Source organism: Culex pipiens, chromosome 3 (genome assembly GCF_016801865.2).
Source record: "Culex pipiens pallens isolate TS chromosome 3, TS_CPP_V2, whole genome shotgun sequence".
In the NCBI taxonomy this organism is placed as follows: domain Eukaryota; kingdom Metazoa; phylum Arthropoda; class Insecta; order Diptera; family Culicidae; genus Culex; species Culex pipiens.
The window spans coordinates 121,696,243-121,722,333 of record NC_068939.1 but is presented as its reverse complement, the minus strand read 5'-3'; the positions used below and the strand labels follow the sequence as shown (position 1 = coordinate 121,722,333).

The 26,091-nt window shown below is 39.5% G+C and overlaps 2 protein-coding genes and 1 long non-coding RNA gene across 4 annotated transcripts; 2 read left to right on the top strand and 1 right to left on the bottom strand.

Annotated features, from left to right (window-relative positions):
* Positions 1-247: 247 nt before the first annotated feature.
* Positions 248-7,272, top strand: LOC120413065 (acetyl-CoA acetyltransferase). The gene is made up of 4 exons (XM_039573769.2): positions 248-399; positions 471-567; positions 5,833-6,683; positions 6,743-7,272. The coding sequence occupies exons 2-4, from the start codon at positions 516-518 to the stop codon at positions 7,022-7,024; spliced, it is 1,185 nt and encodes a 394-aa protein (XP_039429703.1). The 5' UTR covers positions 248-399; positions 471-515; the 3' UTR covers positions 7,025-7,272.
* LOC120413066 (uncharacterized) lies at positions 2,589-3,366 on the bottom strand. Its single transcript, XR_008212528.1, has 3 exons — positions 3,352-3,366; positions 2,788-3,293; positions 2,589-2,727 (listed from the first exon to the last, which is right to left on the bottom strand). It is a non-coding gene; the product is annotated as an uncharacterized LOC120413066 (long non-coding RNA).
* Positions 7,273-10,086: 2,814 nt separating the features above from the next.
* LOC120413045 (Golgi apparatus protein 1) lies at positions 10,087-24,269 on the top strand. 2 transcript variants are annotated; one of them, XM_039573737.2, is made up of 6 exons: positions 10,087-10,641; positions 10,786-11,911; positions 19,137-19,986; positions 20,108-20,855; positions 20,923-21,029; positions 23,464-24,269. In XM_039573737.2, the coding sequence occupies exons 1-6, from the start codon at positions 10,326-10,328 to the stop codon at positions 23,629-23,631; spliced, it is 3,315 nt and encodes a 1,104-aa protein (XP_039429671.1). In that variant the 5' UTR covers positions 10,087-10,325; the 3' UTR covers positions 23,632-24,269. The 2 variants fall into 2 exon arrangements, with proteins under 2 accessions (XP_039429671.1, XP_039429670.1); XM_039573736.2 differs by having other exon boundaries at positions 19,137-20,001.
* The last annotated feature ends 1,822 nt before the right edge of the window (positions 24,270-26,091 follow it).

The following is a 26,091-nucleotide window of genomic DNA, read 5'->3' as shown; positions in this document are numbered from 1 at the left end:
TGCGTTTACTCTCCTGTTAATTCACAGACTCAAAACTCACTGGGCTGATTCCTTCGTCGATTTTCTGCACAATACCGCCCAGCTCTACTGGAAATCCCTGTTGCAAAAGTTGTCGATTTTTGTCAGCCGCCCAACCACGCAAAGATGACGCAAGCTGTCAGCACCACCTCAGAAAAAAGAGAGTCGCAAACACCTGATTCTTTCTCATTCACGGCTTACCGGCTCATTCATCATATTATTTTTTCAAAGAGAGTAAAGAAGACAAAACACACACCGCAATCTCGCACGTTTCTTTGGAATGCACGACGATATCGCAGTCCTCTGAGTAAAGGAAGAGAAAAACTTTTCCCTTCAGTCGGATATCACGATCGGGAGGTGGTTGACGTGTCCATTGTTAAGGTAAGCTCTCCAGCTGACCACTTTGGGGAGACTTTCATTCATAAATAAGTTTTTTTTGTCTTGAATTGCAGGAGGAATTTGCAGAGATTTCATCAGATTTGTAAGAAATTTCAAAGATGTCATCGTTGGAGGAAGTTTACATCGTTTCGGCCGCCAGGACACCGATTGGTGAGTTAACTTTTATTTCTAATGAATGAAATTTCTAACAAGAAAAATAACCCCCCGAAAAAAGAGTTACATCAATGAATCAGATCCCGTTATTGTTGTTTGCTCTCTTTTACACTCGAATGAACATGTGCGTGTGCTTTCTCTTTTCTTCAGTCTAAACAGCACTTTCTTTCGTGATGCGTAAATTGCAGTACTAGAATGTGGATTCATTCTTGACTCGTTTCGTTCAGATTTTCGCGCCTCGAAACTTCGACTTCAAAAAGTATGAAATTTAAATTTTCTATTTGCATCACAAACCAGCCTGGAAACTGGTTTTGTTTGTTATACAATTCCTCAACGTCGGTGAGATATTCAAGGGTGTGTTAGATAAATCGCACATCTTCGTTTTGAAATTCAAGGTAAAGGGTTATATATTTGGCCAAACCGGAATTACTGAAGGCTTTTGATATTGAGCTTTAAATGGAAACAAACAGTAATAAAGTTATTATTTTCAATTATTTTATAAAGTCGAAATTCGCATGAAGACCTTATTTATTTCGCTCTGTCCACATAGGCATGTCACTTCCCAGCTGTGGTCGTAACCAGAATCCATAAATGCAATTGAAAACTGTTTTATCACGTGTACCGTCAGCAAAATGTAACGTGACAAAGAAGAGAGAGCGTACACTTTTGTGAGACGTATCATATTATGCAAATATTTATACCGTAGGTACCAAAGCGCTTATTCGCAAATAAATTGAGGAGATTCGGTACAAACGTGAAAACAAATAGACCGACTTAATTAATAAGTAAGTATTCAAACGAAATTGCGTTTATGTCACCTACCCTAATCTTGGGGAAAAATGTAACGGTCTTCACAGAACCGAAAAACGGGCCTAATCTTTGCAAAATATTTGCATCGGCTTAAAGCTTAGTTTTTGTTTTGTTTTTAGTTAGGCTGGTAAAATTTTATTTAAAGTTTTTGTCAGCCCGAAAAATCAGGGCGCAAAAAAAAGTTTTTCGAAAAACTTTATAGAAATTTAAGTGCAATCAGCTGAAATCAATTTAAAATGCGTTCCCCTACGTTTAGAATCATTTTTAGCAAAACGAAACTATTGGCACTACGCCCCCCGGGGCATGGCCTTCCTCTAACGTGGGATTTCTGCTCCAGCGCCTCTGTCGAGACAGGAGAAACCGGGACCGACGTTTTACTTCACCATCCGATAGAAGCTCAGTGGATAAGGCGGGAATCGAACCCGCGTCTCATAGCATCATCGGGATCGGCAGCCGAAGCCGCTACCCCTGCGCCACGAGACCCATTTTTAGCATGTTTGGGTTAATTTAAAAATCATTTGAATTTTTGAAAATGTTCAATGTATAGCAAAAATGTTGTTCAATGTATAGCAAAAATGTTGTTTATTTTCGTCAAATCTTGCAGTTTTTGAAAATTAATGATTGCAAAACATCTAAACAGCACACAAAGAAAAAAGACTCTAAATTTAAAAAGATCGTTCGTTGGATTAAAAGTTCGCGTTGGTGAATATTCGTAGAAAGTTCAAACTTTTTAATTTAAAAGTTAAAAAGTTGTTGATACTACAATGCATTTCTGGAGCAAAATCGTTGTATAGGTAAAAGTTTTTTACTTTTAATATAAGAAAAAACTTTTTATGGCAAGAATAAATAATATTTAACATTACAGTGATGATTTTCGAAACATGTGATTGATTTTATTTCAATATTTAAATATTAAAACAGTATGTTTTCGATTTTTTTTGTATTTAACGGCTCTGCTTATGGTTGGCCAACTTCCGCGTCCAAGCTGTACCGATTCTTACGGTACGCCACCGGTCACATTCGAAGGCCCCAGGCTGAGCAGGTTGCGGATGGATGTTTCATTGGGGAGCAACATCGCGGCCTTTATTTTGGAGCGCGACAGCGATGTAGAGAACAGGGTGGTCTCGTTGCCGGCCATCATCAGGACAGGCTTGGAGGAGTTGGCCATTGGCTGTTGATTCGGGAAGGGAAGTCAACGTTTTCCGGCTGGGAAGTAAAGCGCCTGAACGGATAGTTCCCGATCACTTCGTCCTCCTTCGAGAATGACACAGATGTTCCAACTCGCCGTCAAAGTTCATCCCGCCGAAGCTGCGCCGTTGCGAGATGAGCGTTTGCGGGCGGAAGTTGCTGAAAGAGTTTTAAAGTAAATGAAATTGGCTAGACACTGAACACATTCTCAATACTCACCTGTAACTTCTTCGGTATTCCAGGTAGATGTTTTTGATCAGGTTCGTCGGATCTCGCGCCAAACTCTGGAAGTAATCTAAGTACGACAGCTCCAGGACCTGCGGCTTTCGTACAGACGGTCCTTCCAGAACTAGTGCAAACTGTTCTTCCGGATGTTTAGGTAATACTCGTCCCGCAACGAGAAATGGACTGCGGACCCTCGGGACATCCCGCACTGTCCCGTCATCACTTCTGGCACATAATGCTGCTGATGGTCGTAAACCGCCGGCACCGAGTGCAACATCCGCGCTGACCACCTCCGATTATGCCGCTACTCGTCGTTTCCCTCTTCCGTCGGATCCTTCTCCTCACCGTGAAAATTAACTTTTTCGTACTTGTTCAAAAAGCGGATGTAAATCTGCTTCAACGTCAATCTCGTCTACCCACCCCGGGCCACCACCACCGAATACAACCGGTGCAAATCCACATCCCGACCTCCGATCTTTGGCAACCACATAAACGGCGTCCTACAAAAACAAACAAAATAATCTCAAACGCCACCAAACACCCAAGTTTCATTCTTACCCATCTCGGTCGTAAAACAGCTGCAGGTCCTGCAAGAAGCTGCAGCCATGGCCTTATCCTTTTGAAAACCAACTTTCCCCTAATCTCCCAACCATGTCCCGCACCCGAGCCCGCACCATCCTCTTTCGAAGGTTTCCGCATCCAAATCCTGGCAGCGGCCGCGTTCGGTTTTGATAGTCGTTGTGGACCTCCACTCACCGGAATCACCAAAACGTTTGTTTACATTTCGGACTTAGTCGTACACGGTTACACGAGAACGACAAAATGAAAGAAATTTTACAGTCGAATTAAAAGTGAAAACTTTTAAATCAGTGAGCAATGAGATTTTCAAAAACTGTAGCTGTAAAAGTTTTCATTTTCAAAACAAGAAAAAAACTTTTAATGTAGCAAATTTTAACAACTTTTTAATTTTAAAGTAAGTTACTTTTGGCATTACCGTAATATTTTTTTGTGTGAGGGGAAATATACCCTTTCTAATCAAACACGTATCTTCGACATAAGGAGAGTTTGATGCTCGATTAAAGCTCCAAAAATATTATTTAGGCTATAAACTTACCAGCAACAGCACCGCCTCGAGTAAGCACGCAAATTTATGCCATTTACTGGCCAAAAAGATCAAATTTAATGCACTTTTGATCATAATTTCGATTTTGCGAGACCACGCAAGATGAGAGCTTAACTGCTTAACAAAAGTCGCCATCAATATCTATCTTAAGATATGAAATTGCTTCCAACTACCGGCAAAATATTCTTTATAACATTAGTTAGTCACTCACTTGAAAAAATAATCCCGAAACATGTAAATAAGCGCCATCAAAAAAACAAACGCGCCAAGTCTTTTGACGTTTGAATTTTGACGACCTATTCCAATCGAAGGCTGAAGAAAACCGAGCGAGAAGCGAAGGCAAATAAAGAAAAAAGGGTGGCCACCAACATCACCAGCAGCGCCTGTTGGAGTGAGCCAGTGATGCCAGGAAACTTTCTCTATAAATGCTTCCTTTCGTGAGAGAGCACTGGAAAAAAAAATAGCTGAAAATAGAAAAATGGGCGTGGCCCAATGCATTCTCGTCTGATTAGAATACATATGGGAAATATTTTTTTTAAATGCTTGTAAAAGGAATAGAATAACTTTTAGTAAAAGTGAAAATAAACAGAAATGTTCATAAAAAGTTTCTCTACTCGTTGGTGTACTTGGTTCTAGTAAATTGCAAGGAACACTCCAGATTATCCAGCATCTTTCAAACACGACCGCTTATTAGGCTTAAAATGGGTATATTTCCCCCAGTTTTAAGTGTAAAATACATTTAAAAACACGTTTTGCATTCAAATGTTGAGACTATGAATTGTTATTTAATTTTTTTTATTTATTTTTTTGTTTGAGGGGGGGGGGGGATGGGGCTTGACACCGGCCAGAGCCGAGGGACAAAACCGAAAATATTAAAAATCAAAACAACCCAATCGATAGTTGTTATGTTTAGAGAACATTTCTACAGATTTTTTAAAGGACCTATCTATACATTTGTGTATGACCCAATGTCATCCCTGGAAACAATATATAAATGTGAGGAAGGTTGATTTAGTAACCTTTTTAAAGTTATTTTACAAAGTATCAGTATTGGAATTTTAAACATGAGCATTAAATAAAAAAAAGAAAAACACAAAACCCTACCATACTTTAAAATAGTCCAAATTTATTCAATAATGTAGACAGAGTGGAAAAATGCTTTTTTCAAGTATTATTTCTATTGAGAATAAATTAAAAAATTATGAAATTTAGATTTTCAATTTATTTTTGCATCCTGCTTTTTGTTTGCGGTAAAAATAAATGTCTTTGCAAAGAAACCTAAACCAATACGATTAGTTAATTAGAAAAAGTTTGAAAAGGGTGCAATCCATCACTAATAAAGTACTTAATGAAATCAAGTGCATTTGCCAAATTCTCTGCACTTCATTATCGTATTTACTATAGCAAGATAAGATTATTTTTGTCACTGTTCACTGGTATCAAATGTTTTGATTTCTGTTATCAAATAGTAATAAAAAATGCATTGACGCATTTAAGGCCGTTGCAAATACTTTTCAAAGTTTTTGTCGCCCCCCTTCTAAGTCGGTCTGAATAATAAGAGGGCTAAACACTTTTCGAAAAACTTCAAAAATTTTATAAAAATTAAAGGTAATCAACTGTAAACGAGTTCAAATTCATTTTCCTGCGTTTATAATCATATGTTGCATGTTTGAACTCCTTTGAAAACATTTTAAATTTTTATGAAATATCAATATACAGTCCGACGAAAAGTTTTTTTTTCGCGAAAAAAAAAATTTCCTTCGATACCTCGATATTTTGAAAACTAACGATTGGAAAGCAACTGGGCGCATGTAAAATGCATTTTAAAACAATGTATTCGTCCAAATGGTGAAACCAGGGTACAATATACTCGAAATTATTAGTTATTCCATTCATAACTTTTCCTTTCCTTACAGGCAACTTCCTGGGCACACTCTCCTCCCTCACCGCGGCCGACCTGGGCGCCGTTGCAATCAAGGAGGTCCTCAACCGCGCCGGTGTCCCACCGGCCGACGTCGATGAAGTCATCCTCGGTCAAGCGCTGACCGCCGGCCAGGGACAAAACCCGGCACGCCAGGCATCACTGAAAGCCGGCATCCCGAAGGAGGCGCCCGCCTATCTGATCAACTTGCTGTGCGGTTCGGGCCTTAAAACGGTCGCCCTCGGCTATCAGGCGATCCGCTGCGGAGATGCCTCGGTGGTGGTGGCCGGTGGCCAGGAGTGCATGTCCAAGGCGCCGCACGTGCTGCACCTGCGCAGCGGGACCAAGATGGGCGAGGCCAAAATGGTCGATACAATGCTGTGCGATGGGTTGACCGATGCGATCTACGACATGCACATGGGCGTGACGGCGGAAAATCTGGCCAAGGAGTTTGAAATTAGTCGCGAGGAGCAGGACGCGTTTGCCGCCAAGAGTCAACAGCTGGCGGAGGAATCGCAGAAGAAGGGTTACTTCGTGGATGAAATTGTGGCCGTTCCGGTGCCAAGTCGGAAGGAGACCATCAACTTTGACAAGGATGAATATCCGAAGCATGGGACTACGGCGGAAGGGCTGGCCAAGTTGAAGGCGTGCTTCATTAAGGATGGAACCGTTACACCGGGAAATGCGTCCGGAATTAACGATTCGGCGGCGGCGGTTTTGCTGATGTCCGGAGCCGAGGTTCAGAAGCGAGGCGCGAAGCCGTTAGCCAAGATTGTGGCCTTCAGCCAGACCGGAATTTGTCCCAAGGTGATGGGCGCTGGGCCGATCACTGCGGTGACGAAAGTGGTAAGTTCGATCGGCTTCTTAATCCGTTATCCCACCTGACGCAAATGTCTCAACTTCAGCTCGAAAAGGCCGGCTGGAAGATGGACGAGGTGGATCTGTTCGAGCTGAACGAGGCGTTCGCGGCCCAGGCGCTGGCCGTCAACAAGGGTCTCGGCGTGAACCCGGAGCGGGTGAACGTTGGTGGGGGTGCGATCGCCCTTGGCCATCCGATCGGTGCGTCCGGTTGTCGGGTGTTGGTCACGCTGCTGTACGCGCTCAAGCGCACCGGAGGTAAACGGGGCGTGGCTTCGCTTTGCGTCGGCGGTGGAATGGGCGTGGCCATGGCGGTGGAAATTGTTTAGAGATTATTATGTTGTTTTTTTCTAGTTGTGTTATAGATTTCTACTAACAACGATAGATTTCCCCCACCAGATTTCGATGGCTAGTATTTTGATTTTAGTACAACTGTTACTTAATGCCGCAAGTCAATTTCGGAAGGTTTATGTTACGTTCAAGTATTTTCGTTTTTGTACTGTACTCCTCGAAGTGTTGTAGAATAGTGTAAAGAAAAGTGGAACCGAGGACAATAATAAAGCAACTTTTGTACTTACTTACCACGTTTTCTGTGTATTTGAAAGAAATTTCTGTGTGTTGCATGTATATTGGATAAAAAATATTGATTTTTTTTAAATATATTTTCGTATAAGGATTTCAGAAAATACGGAAATTTTTACAATCTTGAACAATTTTGTATTCGATATAATAATATTGAAAATCCAAGTTGTCTGGCCAAAATTGCAAAATCTTTAACCCTCTACAACCCAACCCCGTCTCTAGACGGGCTTCGATCTAAAAATTCGCTAAAATTCATTTTTCAACCAATTTTCCATCTTTAAAAAGCATTGGAAAGAAGAACTCTTAAAATTTTTGAAAATTTCAGGGTTGGAAGTTTGACTTGTTTTATGTGACTTTGCCAATGTTTTTTAAAAATGTTATTTTTCAAGGGGTCAACTTTGGCTGTACTTTCTACTAATTTGGGCAATAGAGGTTTAAATGCCGAAGATAAAAAAGACAGATTTCGTTTTTTTTTTGCTCAGAATGAATTAAATCAGAGAGAAAAGAAAGAATTAGAACATTTTGAAATTCAAACTTTCAAAAATACAAAAACTCGAAATTAAAAATCAAAAAAATTAAAGACTCAAAAGTTTCCAAATTTTTAAACTCTAAAATTTAAAAAAATAAAAAAACAAATAAATTTAGGATTCAAGACGTTTAAAAATGGACAAATCTAGCGATTTGAATGTTTAAATACAGTTTGTACACTATTACCAGAAGTCCTCGCCAAAATTTCACTTAGGATAATCGAAAAACGAAATTTTCTTTTTGCTATACTGCCGTTCTACGCATAATTGTCCCATGTCAGTTTTTGACGATTTTGACTTTATGCCATTTTTAAGTTTAGTCTGATGTGTACTTTAAGAAAAACACATAAAATCTGATACTTTGTTCGGAAACTCATCAAAAACAACACCAAGTCTGTTTGTCCCATCGTTGAACTTCTACGCATAATTGTCCCACCAAGTATTTTCTTACACGGAATCATTAGTTTTACTAAGCATTATGCCTTGTTTACCTGTTGTATAGCAAGAGGATCACAAATAAGGGTGATAAAATGCTAACTGGGGCGATTAGGGACACATAGGGCGAATAGGAACCCACGGGACAATTATGCGTAGAAACACAGAAATCGGTCGAAAAATTTCAATCGCATTTTTCTCAGTTGCACTTTTTTGAACATGGGACAATTATGCGTAGAACGGCAGTATAATACCTAAAATATGATTTCCAAAGTTATACCTATGATCTTCTGTATTCTAAGATGACGGCAAAAATGGCGACATTTAAAAACTTATTTTTTTATTGTATCATCAATTTAATTAGATTTATTTAAATGTTTATTTTTTTTATTCTGAATTTCGTTGTTTGTAGTTTTTTGATATTTTTAATTTTTTTTTCGTTTTAATTTTGAAGCCTAATCTCATATGACGGCAAAAATGGCGACACTTAAGATCATAATATTTTTAGAACCTTATAACACGTCCGTGCTTCTAATTGAAGAATTTAAGAATTTAGAAATTTAAGACTTTTGTATTTAATTTTATTGAAATTTAATTTTCAATATTTTGATATTTTGAATTTTTGTTTTTTATGCGGTCTGAATTATTGATTTTTTATCGTTTTGAATTTTTGAAGTTATTTTCTTTTGAAAATTTGATATTTTAAAATTTAGGTATTTAAATTTTTACATTTTGTATTTGTATTCAGATTTTTGAATATTTTAATCTTTATTAATTTTCCCCAAAACCTCAAGCGAGCCCACGGTCACACGCGCTCAAACCCTAACCACAGACCGAACTGCCAACATTTCTTGACCTCGTTTTTCAGGGAGCTCCGTATTTAGCTTCCGTAAGTCCCTATGTAAATTTTTATGTATACAACGGTAAAAAACACGATTAAAAACAATTTCTGACATATTTTTATTCATTGATATGACAACATTAGAGGCACGCTGGAGTTAGATGCTGTTCCCCTACAAAGAGTCATAGTCAGAAAAAGAGCTTTATCGTTGTGACAAATAATATCACAAATTTGAGCTTAATTTTAGGACCCAAATACCTAAAAATGTCAAAGTTTATGTAAAAAATCGGCGCTCAATGTGAAATCTAACTGAACACAATTTTTAAGCATTTTACACTATTTTTAGGTGATTGAACGCACTTGGTAAGGAACCGATCAAGGAAAATTTCAAATGAACAGTGTGAAAAAAATCCCCAAGAAATCTGCTGTGCGTAAAACTGTTTCTTGATCCCTTTCCTTTGGAGCTGCGTATTGGCTCTTAATTTAAAAAAATGGTTTCCTTGTCAACTTGCGGTTCCACTGGGTTTACAGATATCGCACTTGAAAATTGCGGTTTTCGAATTTTTTTTTTTGGCGAAAAATGCGAAACTTTGAGATGGTGGTCCGGATTGGACGAAAATCGAGATTATTATTTTTTAAATTCTAAAACAAGTGGGACATTTGAAACTTAAGCTGATCAAAAACTTTTTATTTCGCTTGATCAAAATAAAATCATAAATTAAAGCTTTGAAACATTTTTAATTTCTTTGTTTAAAAACATAGCCTTTTGAAAAACAACCCTTCATTCACTTCATTCACAAGTTCACGCGAGTTTCATTCCATGTTTTCATTCATGCCGGCTTGCCAACCTCCCCAGTCTCGTTTATTCCTACCACCCGCCCGACAGTGCTCGAACCGCCAGGTGAAACTCTTTCCCATATTCCTCCGACATCGACCATCCCTCCCTCACTGGGTCCGAAACTGTCAAACTCGTTCGCTCGCGAGCTCATCTTCTTTATTTGCATCATTCACTCCTCTTCAGTGTGCCGCTGCAGGCTGACACGTCCCTTCTTTTCGCAGCGCCGTGCCGTGTTTTGTTTGCCCCGCGGAAATTAAAAACTGCCCGTGTACCGTAACAACGCCGCGAGAACCCGTTTTAATCTGTCGGCGGTGGGATGTTCCGCTGACCGCTGCGGGAGTCGTTTTCGAAAACTGCTTGAGTTTTTTCTCGGAGCAGCAACAGGGTAGAGAGGGGGAGGAGGAACCATGATGGCCCGGTTCCAGGTCGTTTTGCTTGTGGGGTTGGTGATGGTGGCCGCGGTTGTGGCCAGCGAGGCCGGTGCTGTCGTGAATTCGGGTGGACCGCAAATGGTCAAGCTGCTTGATGAGGAAGGTTGTGCCCAGCTGCGGAATCTGTGTCCGAACATTCCGCCTGGGGCGGAGGATCTGAAGGGGCTGGAGTGTGTCCAGAATCTGTCCCAGGAGCAGGTGGACGCGCTGAGTGACGAGTGTCAGCACCAGATCTGGAGCCACACGTTGGCCCTGATGGACGATCGGAACATTGAGCGGCTGGTGCAGAAGGGTGAGTTTTTCCGGGTTGATGATAAATTGTTTTGAAATTTCAATTAATTTTATTGTGGTCACCCGATGAATGAACGGAATGCACTCCGAAGATGGCAGTGGTGCCAGAGATTTTGCTAAAATTTTATTTTCTCTCCTCTCACAGGTTGTCCCAAGCACTACGACAAGTTCCCCTGCACGGTCAAGTCCGAGCCGGGTCAGTTCCTGGCGTGCGTGATCGACCATCGAGAACTCGTCAAAGGAAACGGCTGTCGCGAGTTCATCCAACGGCTCGAGTACGTTGCCTTCTCCGATTACCGGCTGATTGGCCACTTCCTCAAGGACTGCACGCGGGACATTGAGGCGCAGGGCTGCGGCCGCATCAGCAACGACAACCGGAAGGTCTCCCAGGGTGAGACGATTTCCTGTCTGCAGAACCGGTTGGACAATTTGAACGGAGAGTGCAAGAAGGGTGTGCTGCACCTGTCGGAGATTCAGTCGGACGACGTCAAGCTGGACCGGCAGCTGTTCCTTTCGTGCGCGGTGGACGCGATCCGGTTCTGCCCCTCGATCCCACCCGGGTCGCAACTGGTTCTCCGGTGTCTGATGAAGCACCGCCAGGACACAACCATGACCGAACATTGCCAGAAGCAGCTACTAAGAAGGGAGCGACTGATCGCGCACGATTACAAGCTGAGCAAGGGTCTAACCAAAGCATGCAAGGAGGACATCAAGCTGCACCACTGCCGACGAGGCGTGTCCGACGACAAGGACGTCCGGTTGGCGCAGATCCTCCTCTGCTTGGAAGCGGTTCAGAAGAACAACACCAAACTTGGACCAGACTGCCTCTCGGAAATCAACGACCACCGTCGCATGCTCATGGAAGACTACAAACTGTCGCCGGAAATCCTCACCGGTTGCGCCGACGACATCGACAAGTTCTGCAGCAATCTGGACGCCGGGGGCAAAACCATCCACTGTCTAATGGACCACGCGCGCCCGAAAAAGAAGAAAGAACGCCGCGTAACGGAGGTGTGTCAGCGGGCGCTGGAAACGCTCGTTAAGATTGCGGACGTCGGTGAGGACTGGCGGGTGGATCCGGTGCTGAGGAAGGCGTGCAAACCCGTTGTGGACATGGCCTGCGCGGATGCGGAGGGAGGCGATGCGCGGGTCATGTCCTGTTTGATGGAGAAGCTGGGCACGAAGTACATGCAGCAGGATTGCGAGACGGCGTTGCTGCAGATTCAGTACTTTGTGGCGCGGGACTTCAAGCTGGATCCGCAGTTGTACAGGTAGGTTGTTCAGAAGTAAGGGGGGAATTTTCGTTTTTGATTGGTAAATGTCCTTATTTTTTCATATAAAAATGAAAACTACGAAAAACTAGTCTAAAATAATCAAAATATTCACATACTGTTTTGGTTCGCTTTATAGCTTTGTAAAACATTGTTACATTATGAAAACCCATCCTGATTTGCAATACCCCCAATCCCCCCACCACCACCATAAACATCATTACCCCTTCCCCCCCCCTCCCACAACCCCCCAACCTAAAGCACAGTTAAAAAATTGCCTCTCCCCGCCTATTCCACCCCAAACCGTGATCCGGGACCATTCACATTTACCCCTTTCGATAGCCCAACGTTACTAGCTCAAATTGCAAGAGGGGTCGAGGGACCAACTTTTTTCCATTTTGTGTGAGTATGGTAGAGAATGTCTATAAAGCTAAAAACGTTACTTCATCGATCCCTTTGGGGTTGACCATTGCCTTCCTCACATTATAACTAGGTTTTTTTTTGTGAATTTAGAATTGCCCACGCCCGCAATATTCACCCCATCCGCCTAAACACACACTTCCACCCTACCACATAACATACCTTTCTATACTCATAAACTACTCGATAGGGCTTGTCTGACCGCTCAATCTTCTCTAGGTTGCCTTCGGACCACTAGGTCCCTGTCTATGATCTACCCCTCCCCCAAATGGGTCGCATAGATTAACCTCCGGACCACCAATTTTCATCACCATATGCTGAGGATACCGGCCTACCCTCTAAAAACCGTTTACCAATTGACACTTAACTGTGGGTCCATAAACTTTTTCACCTGAAGGTTGTCCGCCATCCCCACGATTTTTTGACCACCTTGCAAAGCTCTTTGTACAATACACTTCGTAAACCACATGTATAATACCCCGGCAGCAAAAAACAACCCTTTTAACACATCTTGCCCGCACTTATGTCCACAAATGGTTCTTCTTCCAGCATCCTACCAATTTTGACGTACTTGTCCTAACTTGTTGATGTTCCCAACATAGCCCCCATGGGCCCCCACGCCGGATCACTCTAGGAGTACCCACCCTGGCCAACTCCGTTTCCGCCAAGTGCGGAGATTACATCGAGTTGACATTTAACCCCTTAAGGCCTAACAAGCGGTCGTGTTTTGAAATCGGATGCAGTGGTATATATTCTGGGATTGTTACCTTGGAAATTCACTCTGCTCAAAAACCAAGTATACACCCCCGAGACTCTCATCTAGAGCAACTTTTCTCGTGAACATTTTGTCATCTCCACTTTTATTAACAAGGGTATGCCATTCCTTTCACAAGCCATTTTGCAATAACAATCCATTTCCCCCCCACAAACCCACCAGCCTACACCTCAGACGTCGAGTGCATTGGGCCGCGCCCATTTTCCTATTTTCTGCTTAGTTACTCATTTTTTCTTGCCCCCGCTCGGGTAGTGGCACTGCTTAGTAGCTGCCCCCCCATTGTCATGAAATTTTAAGCGAACACTCACGAAAAGTAGCATTTATCACTGGCTCACTCCAACAGGCGCTGTTGGTGGTGTTGGTGGCAACCCTTTGTTCTTTATTTGCCTTCGCTTCTCGCTCGGTTTTCTTCAGCCTACGATTGGAATAGGTATTCAAAATTCAAACGTCAGAAAACTTAGCGCGTTTGTTTTTTTTATGGCGCTTGCTAATTATTTACACGTTTCGGGATTATTTTTCAAGTGAGTGACTAACTAATGTGCAAAAGATCATGTTGCCGGTAGTTGGAAGCAGTTTTATATCTTAAGCGCTTTTAAATCGTTGGCGCAAGTGAAAAGATATTGATGGCGACTTTTATTAAGCAGTTCACCTCTCATCTTGCGTGTGGATGTGTGTGCCACCAAAATGATGAGAAATGGTCTCGCAAAATAGAAATTATGATCAAAAGTGCATTAAATTTGATCTTTTTGGCCAGTAAGTGGCATACCTTTGCGTGCTTACTCGAGGCGATGCTGTTGCTGGTAAGTTTATAGCCTCAATAGTATTTTTGGAGTTTAATCTCGAGCATCAAACTCTCCATATGACGAAGATAGGATACTTTTCAAGTGAGTGGCTTAACCATGTTAAAAAAATAAGTTGGAAGTATTTTTTTTATCAAAAGCGCTGTGAAAACGTGAGCAAAAGTGAAAAGTTGATTTTGGCGTATTTCGTTAATGTTTAACGAATCATCCTGAAAAGTACTTCTTCCCAATGCTTTTAAAGATCAACAATTGGTTCACGTGAAATGTTTCATCGGGAAAATTTCTGAGATCTCTATTTTAAGTTTTTTGGTTTTAAATTCCTTTATTATTTATTGGAAACTTTATACTAACAGTTCAGAAAACTTATCAAATGATGTGTTTAATGTGTCATTTACTCATCAAAATGTGCAAAATAAGACAAGAAACAACTTTGTAGTAGGTTGCAAACCGCTAAACATTTTGAATTTTGTTTTGTCTGAGTTTTTGAATATATGGGATTTATTAAGAAATTAAAATCATAAAACAGCGTAAAAAATATGTTTACAAGAATTATTAGATTATTACATATTTTTTGCGTACAAATATCACGTGTCTGCTTTGATTTAGCTTGTTCAACCGAAACTTTGGCAGGTTTGTGATTGTTAATGGTATTATTAAATTTTAATGAATAAATTTGATAACAGGAACATAAATACAAACATGACTTAAAATCGAAAATATACTACGTTGCAAGCTTCAAAAGTCATAGTTTCATGGGTATAAAATAAAGATAAAATTTTATAAAATGTTTTCTGTTGAAAATGCACTTATAAGTAGCAATAAAACTCGAGTCTTCCAATTCAGAATGCTGAAAACACCGTCACAAACCTTTTTTTTTGTTTGAACAAAATGAAATATTATTTTAACAAAAAAATCAAACAGACATTAACTTTCCAAACTATTTGAACAAAAATCAAGAAATATTTATTTTTAAAGATAAGATTGAAGATGGAGTATTATAAACTTCTGAAATATTGGTTATTCCTTGATCATTTAATACAAAAAAAAAAACTAAAACAATCATTTCAAACTAATGAAAAGTATTTCCCCTAAAGCTTACAACAGTAGTTTGCAGTTTAATTTCGAGTATTAAACATGTTTTGTATCCATGCAACTGGTTAATGTTTGATTAACACTCAAACGCTCGGGTAGTCATTTGACCCCTATTTTTTTTCTTAAAAATCTCATAACTTTTGGTAGAATTGACCAAATTGGATGCTTCCGGTTGCAAAAGATCCAGATTTGTCTTGTTTTGAACTGTCAGATGGGGCACAAATATGGTCCAATTTTACCAGAGATATTCCGGATTCCGTTGGGGTACCTCGGCCCTCCTATTTGGGGTTTTGGTCAATAGAACAAAAACCATTGCATAGAAAAATGCCGGAAATGATGCAAAACTTCAAGGCATCATTCTAATACATCATCCTGCGTAGAAACATGGCATGGCCAAGACCTTCGGGCACCGAAACAGGTTCCAACCGGAAACTGTTCACTGAGCTGATGTCGATTGGTGCCCAAATGGAACCGGTTCCGGTGCCCCGTAGGACTTAACCATGCCAATTATTTTTGATGGATGATGTATTAGAATGATGCCTTGAAGTTTTGCATCACTTCCGGCATTGTTCTGTGAAATGATTTTTGTTCTATTGACCAAAACCCCAAATAGGAGGGCCGAGGTACCCCAACGGAATCCGGAATATCTCCGGTAAAAGTGGACCATAATTGTCCCCCATCTGTCAGTTCAAAATATAGACAAATCTGGATCTTTTGCAACCAGAAGCATCCAATTTGGTCAATTCTACCAAAAGTTTTGAGATTTTTAAGAAAAAAAATAGGGGTCAAATGACTACCCGAGCGTTTGAGTTTTAAGGAAATATGATATTTATTCATAAAAATCTTGTAATTCCAAGCTGAATCAGAGCAGACCGGTGTTAATTATGTAATAATCTATTTGTTCAGTATTGGGACTGATTGTTTATTTACCCATTTGTTGTTGTAAAAATAATATTTTAATGCGGTTTTATGATTTTAATTTCTGAATATCTCCCACCTATTAAAAAATCGGTATTTTCAAAAATGTTTAGCGGTAAGTTGGTCGTCATCGATCATGGCCGTTCATGGTCACCCGCGACAGACACGGACGACAAAACAAAGAGAAACGCAAAAAGTAACTTTTTCAAAACTTTTTTTCGTAAAATCGCGATAACTCGTGATGTTTATAAGCAAATCCCTTATGTCTATATATCAAAATTTTTGTAATTGTCTGCTCTACAACTTTGTAGAACATTGTTACACTCTAAAAAATAACCCTGCAAAGTTAGAAAAAACACGAAATTTTAAATGAAAAATTTTGTTCTAAATGAAAAAATGACCCTTCTAGGTCAATGTAGATTCGCAAAAGGCAGAGTTTTTAAAACTTTTTTATGGTTTTTTATTTTCGATGAAAAATACGTTTTTTTGGAATTCTGAGTACGCCATCAAATCGGGCGTCTAATTTTACATAAAAGTCCCTTTGACACCAAATTTCTATCTCATCACCGTTTCAGGCTGCAAATTATTGAAAAACACCTCTTTTTTCGCATGTTCAAAAATGGAAGGGGTCGTACCGCCCCTCCGTCACGAAATATCAAAAAACGGACCTCGGATTCGTGATCAGGGACAAAAGTTACCCCTTAGGACAAAGTTTCACGCAAATCGAAGAGGGGTCGGGGCAACTTTTCCCGATTTCGTGTGAGTTGGTAGAGAATTACCCTTTTAAAACAAAAAACTTAAAATATAGATATCTCAGAAAATTTCTGATGAAAAATTTCGCTCTTAGAAGCATTGGAAAGCTGAGAGAATTTCCTATAAAACACTTTTGAAAGTAGCGATGACTATTTTTTCTCCTTAATATTGCCCAGAAAACACGCCGGGGGTTGATAATCGACATTTGGTTAGTTTTTAAATCGAAGCCCGCCTAATGGCTAGATTGGGTTTGAAAAAAAAAATGAAGCTTAGATTGCTGATATTATTGTTTGCAGCGATAAAGCTTATTTTTCTGAGTACAATGACCCTTTGTACGACCACAAAGAGTTTAAAATGGATTTTTAAATCAATTTTAAAAAATTAACCTCGCGGTCTTTCTTGACTGAAAAGCTCCTACTTGACAGCTCGTTCCAAGGGGACCATAGTTGATCCATCGGAAAAAAGTTGTCTTGTCATTTTTTTTTTTGCATTAAAATGAAAAAATGTGATCAGAAATTGTTTTTTAATCGTGTTTTTTACCGTTGTACATAAAAATTGACATAGGGCTTTAGTACCCAATTCCAATAAATAAACATTCCAAATGCTTGAACATTTTTTGATCGTGAACATTCAGAAGAAATGTTTAGTGTTGACGTTCCCAAGACAGTTTACAGAATATTAAAGACTGTAGAATGATCAAGTTATAGAGTATTCAAGTACTCTGAATGTTCATGCACTAGAATGTTTTAGTTATCTCAATGTACAAGCCCGTAGCGTTGAGAATGTTCATGATTTCAGAATGTCCAAGATTGTAAAATGTTCAATTTATAAAAATGTATACAGCTTTTCAGAGTGTTCATAACTAGCGAAATTATAAACTCTCTGAATACTGGAGAATTTGAACATTTTAAAAAGTTGCTAATGTCTTGATCATTCTGAAGACTTCAACATACTGACAACTTGAACATTCCCAATTCTTGAACATTTAAAAGACTTGACGATTCTGCAGTCTTGAGCATTTCGAAAACGTTTAAAGATCTTGGAAACTTTTTTTTTTTTTTTTTTTTTTTTTTTTTTTTTTTTTTTTTTTTTTTTTTTTTTTTGCAGGCCAAGGATTGATACCTAAGAGCATGCAATGGCACTGACCTTGTTGCGTGCTCTTCGGTTGACGTCCACGTAAGGAACATCCTGGAAGGAGCGTAACTAACTACATCCGTAGTTCTGTTAGATCATCCGAATTATCTTGATCAGAACAGTATAGCTCTGGTTCCTTGCGAGTGTCCAATTTTCTTACCTCCACGTTGGCTTGGTTTTCATGATGACCTAGCTGGTGGCCTGTGGAAACGGATCGTAAACCTTTGACCACCGCGGGTCAGAGTCGAGACGGCTAAAAGAAAGGGGCGCGAAAGTGTGGGAAAGGGAAGTAATTTGTGATTGTAGACGGTATTGTTTTGATTCGCAGTATGTTGATTCAACTGCTGTGGATGTACCCGAAACATCGCACAACGGGGTTTCTCTTCTCATCTTTCTCAGCTCAGCTCTCCTATTTTTATCTTGCTCTACTGATTCGTACTTCACCACTAATTCTTCTGTTTACCATTTGGTTTTGATTTTATTAACTCTTGATTCTCGTATCTCTCAATGCTTGTCACTCTTTTTTTTCCAAATAATGCTGCTTTAACAAACTGTGTGTTTTCTTTAAAATAAACCTTCCCCTAATGTACACACACAATTATGATTCTCTTGCTATTGCTTCTTTATAAAGTATGATTCTCTTGCTATTGCTTCTTTATAAAGTATATTCTCCTACAGTAAATTTATTTACTCAATTTATGGAATGATTGAAGGAATAACACAAATATTACTATTGTACTTTTGGTAAACTTTTATAACATGCTTAGGACCAAAAATTGTAACAAAACACCGCGACATAAATAATATCAACAGATAAACACGACTCAACACTAGGAAAGATTTCAGTAGAAAACAATACACAATAAAATAACAACTAGTTTTTGAATTCAAACTAAAAATAAAACAGTTTTTGCTTTAATGAACGTTGATAGGCACACTATAAATGGTTAGGCGCTTATACTTACATCAAACCCTACGTAATGTACCACCCCCGGCCGAGTTAAAATGCGTAACCGGAAAAGAAGGTGTGCATGCCTGGCACGAACACTCAAAGCGTGTTCTAGCGTGCTGCTCGTACTGACTCAGAGCAAGGGTGAGATGTAGGTGTAAGGGCAGTGCGTGTTCGTCGGGAACCTAGTGCATAAGATCGGTCAAGGCCCGTTCTTACACTGAAAATTGCGAATTGCGAATTTAAAGATCTTGGAAACTTTTTAACTTGATCATCACAGGTCTTGAATATTCTGTAAAATTATTAATTATATTTGTTTGTAACTCTATAACATTTAACAAAAAAATCCCGAAAATTAAAAACTCTCCAATCTCCCCCCAACAGAAACTGCAAGGACGACGCCATCCGCTTCTGCAAGGCGAAGAAAACCTGGGCCGACCTGGACGCCGCCCAGATGGACCCGGAACGGGGCCCCCTAATTCTGCCCTGCCTGCACCGGTACGCGTACCACCCGGAGAAGGACATGCAGCTGCGACCGGAGTGCTTCCAGGAGGTGAAGCGGGTGATGCGACAGCGGGCACGGTCGGTCGAGTTGATTCCGGAAGTTGAGGATGAATGTTTGGACGATTTGGCGTATTTTTGCTTCGATAAGACGGGGAAGGGGGAGGAGATGTTGTGCTTGCAGGAGAATTTGGAGAAGCTGCAGCAGCACTGCAAGGACGCTGTTTCGAGTTATACGGAGGAGGAGGCGGCGCACATTGAGTTGAATCCGGTGGTGATGACGGTTTGCGGGGATGCGATGCAGCGGCACTGTGCGGAGTTGCTGAAGAGTGGCAAGGATGAGGGCGAGATGATGGAGTGTTTGATTTCGTACAAGAACGATCCGGATCTGAGGGCGGATGTGAAGTGTCGCGCGGCGATTGAGCACTTTCAGATTATATCGTTGAAGAATTACCATTTTACGTACAAGTTCAAGGAGGCTTGCCGGTCGTTTGTGACGAGGTTCTGCCCGCAGAGTAACACAAAGTACGACGTGGTGGCGTGTTTGTCCGAGGTGATGCGGAATGATACGATTAAGGGGGCGAAGCATTCGATTCCGAAGGAGTGCCGGCAGCAGGTTCGGGCTCAGTTGTACCAGCAGCGGGAGAACATTGACTTTGATCCGAAGCTGAAGGCGGCCTGCAAGGAGGAGATCGAGTCGTACTGCTTCAACGTTCCGCACGGATCCGGCCAGGTGAATACGAACAATGCAAGTGTGGTTTGTCTATTGCTTCTCTGTCGCTCTCTGTTTCTCATTTCATTTCATGGCTTCGATTTGTCGAACGTAACTTAACGACCCCTTCTCCTATTTCCAGGTCCTGGAGTGCCTCCTCACGCACCACGGTAAGCTGGGCACGCAGTGTCAGCACCTGCTCTTCACCATCAAAAAGTCCGAGCTCAGCGACTCCAGCACGGATTACGTCCTGCTCAACACCTGCAAGTCCATGATCCAGCAGTACTGCCGCGAGACGGAACCAACCGCCATGCTGGGCTGCCTCAAGATCCACAAGGACGAGAATCTGTTCGACGGGCAGTGCCACCTCGTCGTCGTGAACCGCATGATCGAGCAGAACATGGACTACCGGTTCAACCCGACGCTGCAGAACGCGTGCGCCCGCGACATTGCCGACCACTGCACGGACATCGTGGCCGGTGCCAAAGCGAACGAAGAGCTCAACGGGAAGGTCGTGGGCTGTCTGAAGACCAAGTTCCGCGAGGGCAAGCTGCACGCCGACTGCGAGAAGCAAATGACCGAAGTGCTGCACGAGCAAGCCCTGAACTACAAGCTGAACCCTCTCCTCCAAAGCGTCTGCCGGGACGAGATTCAGGTGCTGTGTAGTCCAGCCGTGGACGCCGCAACCGTCGAAGATCACGGCACCGTCGAAGAGTGCCTCAAGCAGGCTTTTATCGGCAAGCGGCTGGTGAATCCGGCCTGTAAGATCGAGGTGGCGGAGCTGATTCAGGAGGGGAAGGCCGACATCTACGCGGACCCGATGCTGCAGCGAGCGTGCGCCGTTGATTTGCTCAAGTACTGCTCGAACGTGCAGAGTGGGAATGGAAGGCGTGAGTTGGAAGTGCGTTTGAAATTCGATTCGGATTTTGTTACAGATTTTTTTTGGTTTTATTGCAGTGCTGAAATGTCTCGAGGTGATTCTGCAGGACGAATCGAAAGCCCTGGACGACGACTGTAAAGGCACGCTGCTGAAGCGGTTGGAAATGTTCCGGAATGCGGCGGTGGTAAGTTTAGTTGTCATTCATACATTTTAAACTGTTTTAACTCTTGAATTTTAAGTTATTTTTGTGCCAAGAATTTTGGTTTTGAATTTTTCCCCGCTAACATTTAAAATATGGCCATATACATAATCCTGCCATGCCCAATTCTGGCTGAATTTAGCAAAAATAATTTGAGGATCTAAAAATCTAACCTAACATTTGAAAAGGTTGGGGTTTAGGGGGTTTAGCCTTGTAAGCGGCAAGATCAGAATCCCTCCAAAGAAAAAAAAATGCTCACTGAGAATCCTGACCGGTAGGGGATGGGTTTCGACTTGCCACGTATTGGATTTCCAATCCAGAGACTGTGAGTTCGATTCTCGTACCGGGATGATGAAGTTTTTTTTTTAAATATCATACTCGAAAATGGGAGGCGTTGATTTGCAAGATTCCGAGATATGATTTAAAAAAAAAAAAAAACTTGGGCTTTCGACGCGCCGCGCAGAAAAAAGAGAAAATGATGGAAAGGGTAGAAAATTTAGGTAGGTTATCGCTTAACCCTCTACAACCCAACCCTGCCTTTAGAAGGGCTTCGATCTAAAAAATCGCCAAAAATCAAATTTTCAACCAATTTTTGATTTTTAAAAAGCATTGGAAAGAAGAACTCTTAAAATTTTAGAAAATTATAGGGTTGGAAGTTTGACTTGTTTTATGTGACTTTGCCATTTTTTTTTGAAAATGTCTTTTTTTTAGTTGTTAACTTTGGCTGTGTTTTTTACTAACATTTCCTAAGTTAAAAGAAGCATGCAGTTATTTTTCTAGTGTCGCAGACTATGCCTCTGCGCATTTTTTACAACTTAAATGATAATGGTGCCATTTTATAGCAGAAAATGTGAAAAACAAGCAAACAATTGAAAAAGTTACTGTAAAAACATGAAAAATTTGAAAGGCAAAATGTAATGATTGGATGTGGTAGAATAGGCCAAATACTACCAAAAACAAACATAAAGTAAACAAGATAAATGCAAATTCAAATACTTATAATTAACCAAGAAAAACATAAAACATGAGAAGTCAAGTTTTTCGTAGAACAAAAGTTTATCAAAATGACCTCCTAAACATGGGAAAAATAAAAAAAATCGAAAAAAAATTGGGCAGTAAAGGGTTAAATTCAATTCTTAAATGCCTCAATTTTTGACGCTATCTTAACTTACAGAAAATTAGAAAACTTTTGAGCATTTATTTTAGATTAGAGACCTCATTTTGAGAAAAATAAACATTTCGTGTAGCTGGGACCGTGGTGTAGGGGTAAGCGTGATTGCCTCTCATCCAGTCGGCCTGGTTCCATTTAGAACGTTACCTGGTCACCTATTGTGAGACGCGTCATTATAACAATCCTGTCAAGATCCTCCACTCGGAAGCAATCATAAATGCATATTGCTCCACTAACCTATAATACTCAAGCCTTCGCATCACAGTTGATAGAACTGATCGTCAGCCAGTCCTCCTGCCTTGTAGCGAATACTTTGATTTTTTTTTTGCTAAACAATCAATCATATCGAGGTACTTTTCCAAGCCAAGCCCCCCCATACTCAAGCAATTCAATAATAATATTTATTTTTCAAATCCTAGATTTTGAAATATGAAATTTCGAATCTCAAATTAACCATTTCAATTTTAGGATTTCTAACTCAGAAATTATATATTACCAAATTTTTAATTCATTAGTTAATTTTCAAATAAAAAATCAAAAATAAAAATACGAAAATTTAAAAAAAATCTAAATATTTCAACATTCAACATTCAAATACAATGCTCTAAAGTTATCTGATTTTCTGTAAATTTTAGATTTTCAGAATTTCAAAATTATAATTTTGTGATATTTAAAATTAAAAATTTTATCAATTTAGAACTCCTTAGAATTTTATAATTATTAGAATTTAGAATTTTAGAATTTAAGAATTTTAGAATTATTAGAATTTAGAATTTTAAAAGAATTTAAATTTTAGAATTATAAATTTTAGAATATGAATTTCGAATTTAAATTTAAAAACTTAAAAATTAGAATTTTAGAATTTTAGAATTTTAGAACTTTAGAATTTTAGAATTTTAGAATTTTAGAATTTTAGAATTTTAGAACTTCTGAATTTCCGATTTCAATTTATCTTCGCCCAATATTATCAGTCTCTGCTACAGGATATCTCCCCAACCCTTCTAAGACCAAATAAACCACTTCCCCTCTTCCACTATCAATTAAAATTGACTATTAAACAAAAACACAAACTAATCAAGTGGCATCACTTCAAAGACCTTGGCAGGGACGGTACATAAACTAAAAAAAAAGCTTAAAACCTTTAAATTAAAATATATATAATTTTAGCAGTTTTAATAATGGATTTGTTGTAAAAAGCTAATTTTGCACAAAACAATATCAAAGTTTGTACCTTTCCCCATTCCACAGGTGATCCCCCAGGCGGAAAGCCTCGGCCAGCTGTACACGCAGGTGGTGGACTCGCCGTCGCGGCACTTTTTCCTGCTGGTCCTGTTCAGCTTCGTCGGGTTCATCTTCATCTTTGGGCTGCTGTGCGGACGCGTCACGCGACGAACCATCGCGATGAAGAACAAATAGTCACGCCGGAGGTGCCAGCGCTGGTGGTGGTGGTGGCCATCGCTTTCCTGGCCACGGTGCAATCGTCGGCGGAGGTATCCGGTCGATGATGACGATGCCACCGCCAGGCTGGTCGCTTATCTGTAAGGCATTTCGCGTTTTAAATTTTGCTTAAGGTAAGTCGCCAAAAAGAGATAAAACAGCTCGCGCGGCTGTCGCGCTATTCTTGTCTGTGTTATAGACTTACGATTAACTAGCGAAAACTGCTTAGAATTTTGAGGATTTTCTTCTTTCGCAAAACCAAACTGGTTCAATTTGTCATTCTAAGTCGAAACTTATATATTTTAACAATTAAAAGCGAGAAAAAAAGCGGTCAGCCCCTCTATAAGTCCATTTTTTGTAATATATTAGTTAGATTATTTAGATTTTTTAACCCCTTAATACAAATCAAGCTAAAACCCAGATTGGTACTCCGTTGTCACCTAGTTTAACTGAACGGCACACGCTATACGAGAAAAAAAAGTGACTAATCCATTGCAATCGTGTGCGCTCAGTAGCAGAGCGGTGGGAGAATGAAATTGTAAAGTGAAAAATATAAGAATAATAAAAAAAACCTATAATTGTGAAGAGAAAAGCAACTAACCAGTGGGCAACTAAAAGTAAGTTTTCCCGATATTGGCGAGAGTGTAGTTTTTGCCGCTCCCTTGTAGAAGACAATTTTTATACGTAGTTTTAAACCGTTATGCCGTAAGAATCCAAACAGAAAAGAGTGAAATAAAGAAAATAAAACTGCAAGTTATAGAAAATAGAAGCGCTGTGTGTTTTTGTTATTTGAAAGATATTTAACGATTATATATTAAATCAGAATTTACCTGAGCAATTCTCTACTAATTAATTTCTTAATTTTAATTTTTGCATTTTTTTAATCTGGCTGAAACTTTTTTGGTGCCTTCGGTATGCCCAAAGAAGCCATTTTGCATCATTAGTTTGTCCATATAATTTTCCATACAAATTTGGCAGCTGTCCTTACAAAAGAAATATATGAAAATTCAAAAATCTGTATCTTTTCTTTGTGATTTTTTATTTCACTTTTGTCACTAAAACTTGATTTGCAAAAAACACTATTTTTATTTTCTGATATGTTTTAGGGGACATCAAATGCCAACTTTTCAGAAATTTCCAGTACGGGCAAAATATCTTTGACCGGGTTATGAATTTTTGAAATAATACTGTTTTTTTTTTTTTTCAAAAAGCTTAAATATTGGTCGTAAAAAATATTTCAACTTCACTTTTCGATGTCAAATTGAATTTGCAATCAAAAAATATTTTAGTGGAATGTCGATAAAGTGCACCGTTATCAAGTTATAGCTATTTTTAGTAACCTTTTTGAAAATATTCGCTGTTATTCATTTTTTTAAAATAAGTGGCCATGTTTGCCCACTTTTGAAAAAAAAAATATTTTATATTTTGCTTTTTTGAACTTTGTTGATACGACTCTTAAGCCGCTATTCCACTATCACAAACAAACAAGCAAACTAGACAAGACACAAACCAAAAACGCTTCGCAAACAAACAAACAATTTGTTTGCCCATTACACTACAGCAAACATGTTTGGCAAACTTATTGGGAAAAAGTTTGAGCAAACTTACATGCATATGAAATTTTTGGAAACCGTGTTCTATTATTTTATAAAAAGTATTTCTTTTAGCATATTACGGTATTTCCACAGACTGTCTGTGGTATTTCTGTGTGTTTCCTTTTGTTAAACAGGTATGGAAATCAACATACCTTCTGTGTTACCTGTATAACTTCAATTCTAAAAATTATTAGTTCTTTATACTGAAAAATATTTTTAAAGTACAAATTAAAGCAAAATCTTCGAAATATAAAAAAAAATAAAAAAAAAATAGTTAAGCAGTACTATTTATTCCTTTTACTATATTCATCAAGCAAAATTAAACATGCTGTGACTGTTCAAAAGTTATGGGTCAACATATTTTTTAAAGTCCATCACAATAACATTTATATATGTAGTCAAAATTTATTCAAGGTCAAATAATTTATTTTATGTCAAATAATAATTTACATTTAGATTGCCCACTTCTTTGTAAGGAGTACTTTTTATTCATTATCTTACACCTACACCTACACTTTCATTTGTATCCATAATAGTTACTTCTATACTAGTACGAATAATATTTTTACTAAAAAACACGGTTCTAAAAAATATGTTATTGAAGGGCAACCAAAAATGTACAGTGCAGAAGTTTGAACAAACAGTTTGTTTGCCTGCAAACTTGTTTGTTAAACTCGCAAACTGTTTGTTAACAAACTTTTCCGCAAACAATATGGCGGAGCAGGCAAACTGTCAAACGCCAAAAAGGTGCGTGTCTTGTCTAGTTTGTTTGTTTGTTTGTGATAGTGTAATATCGGCTTAAAGGGTGTAATGTTGTATGTTTGGCCCTTTTGAAATGTTAGTC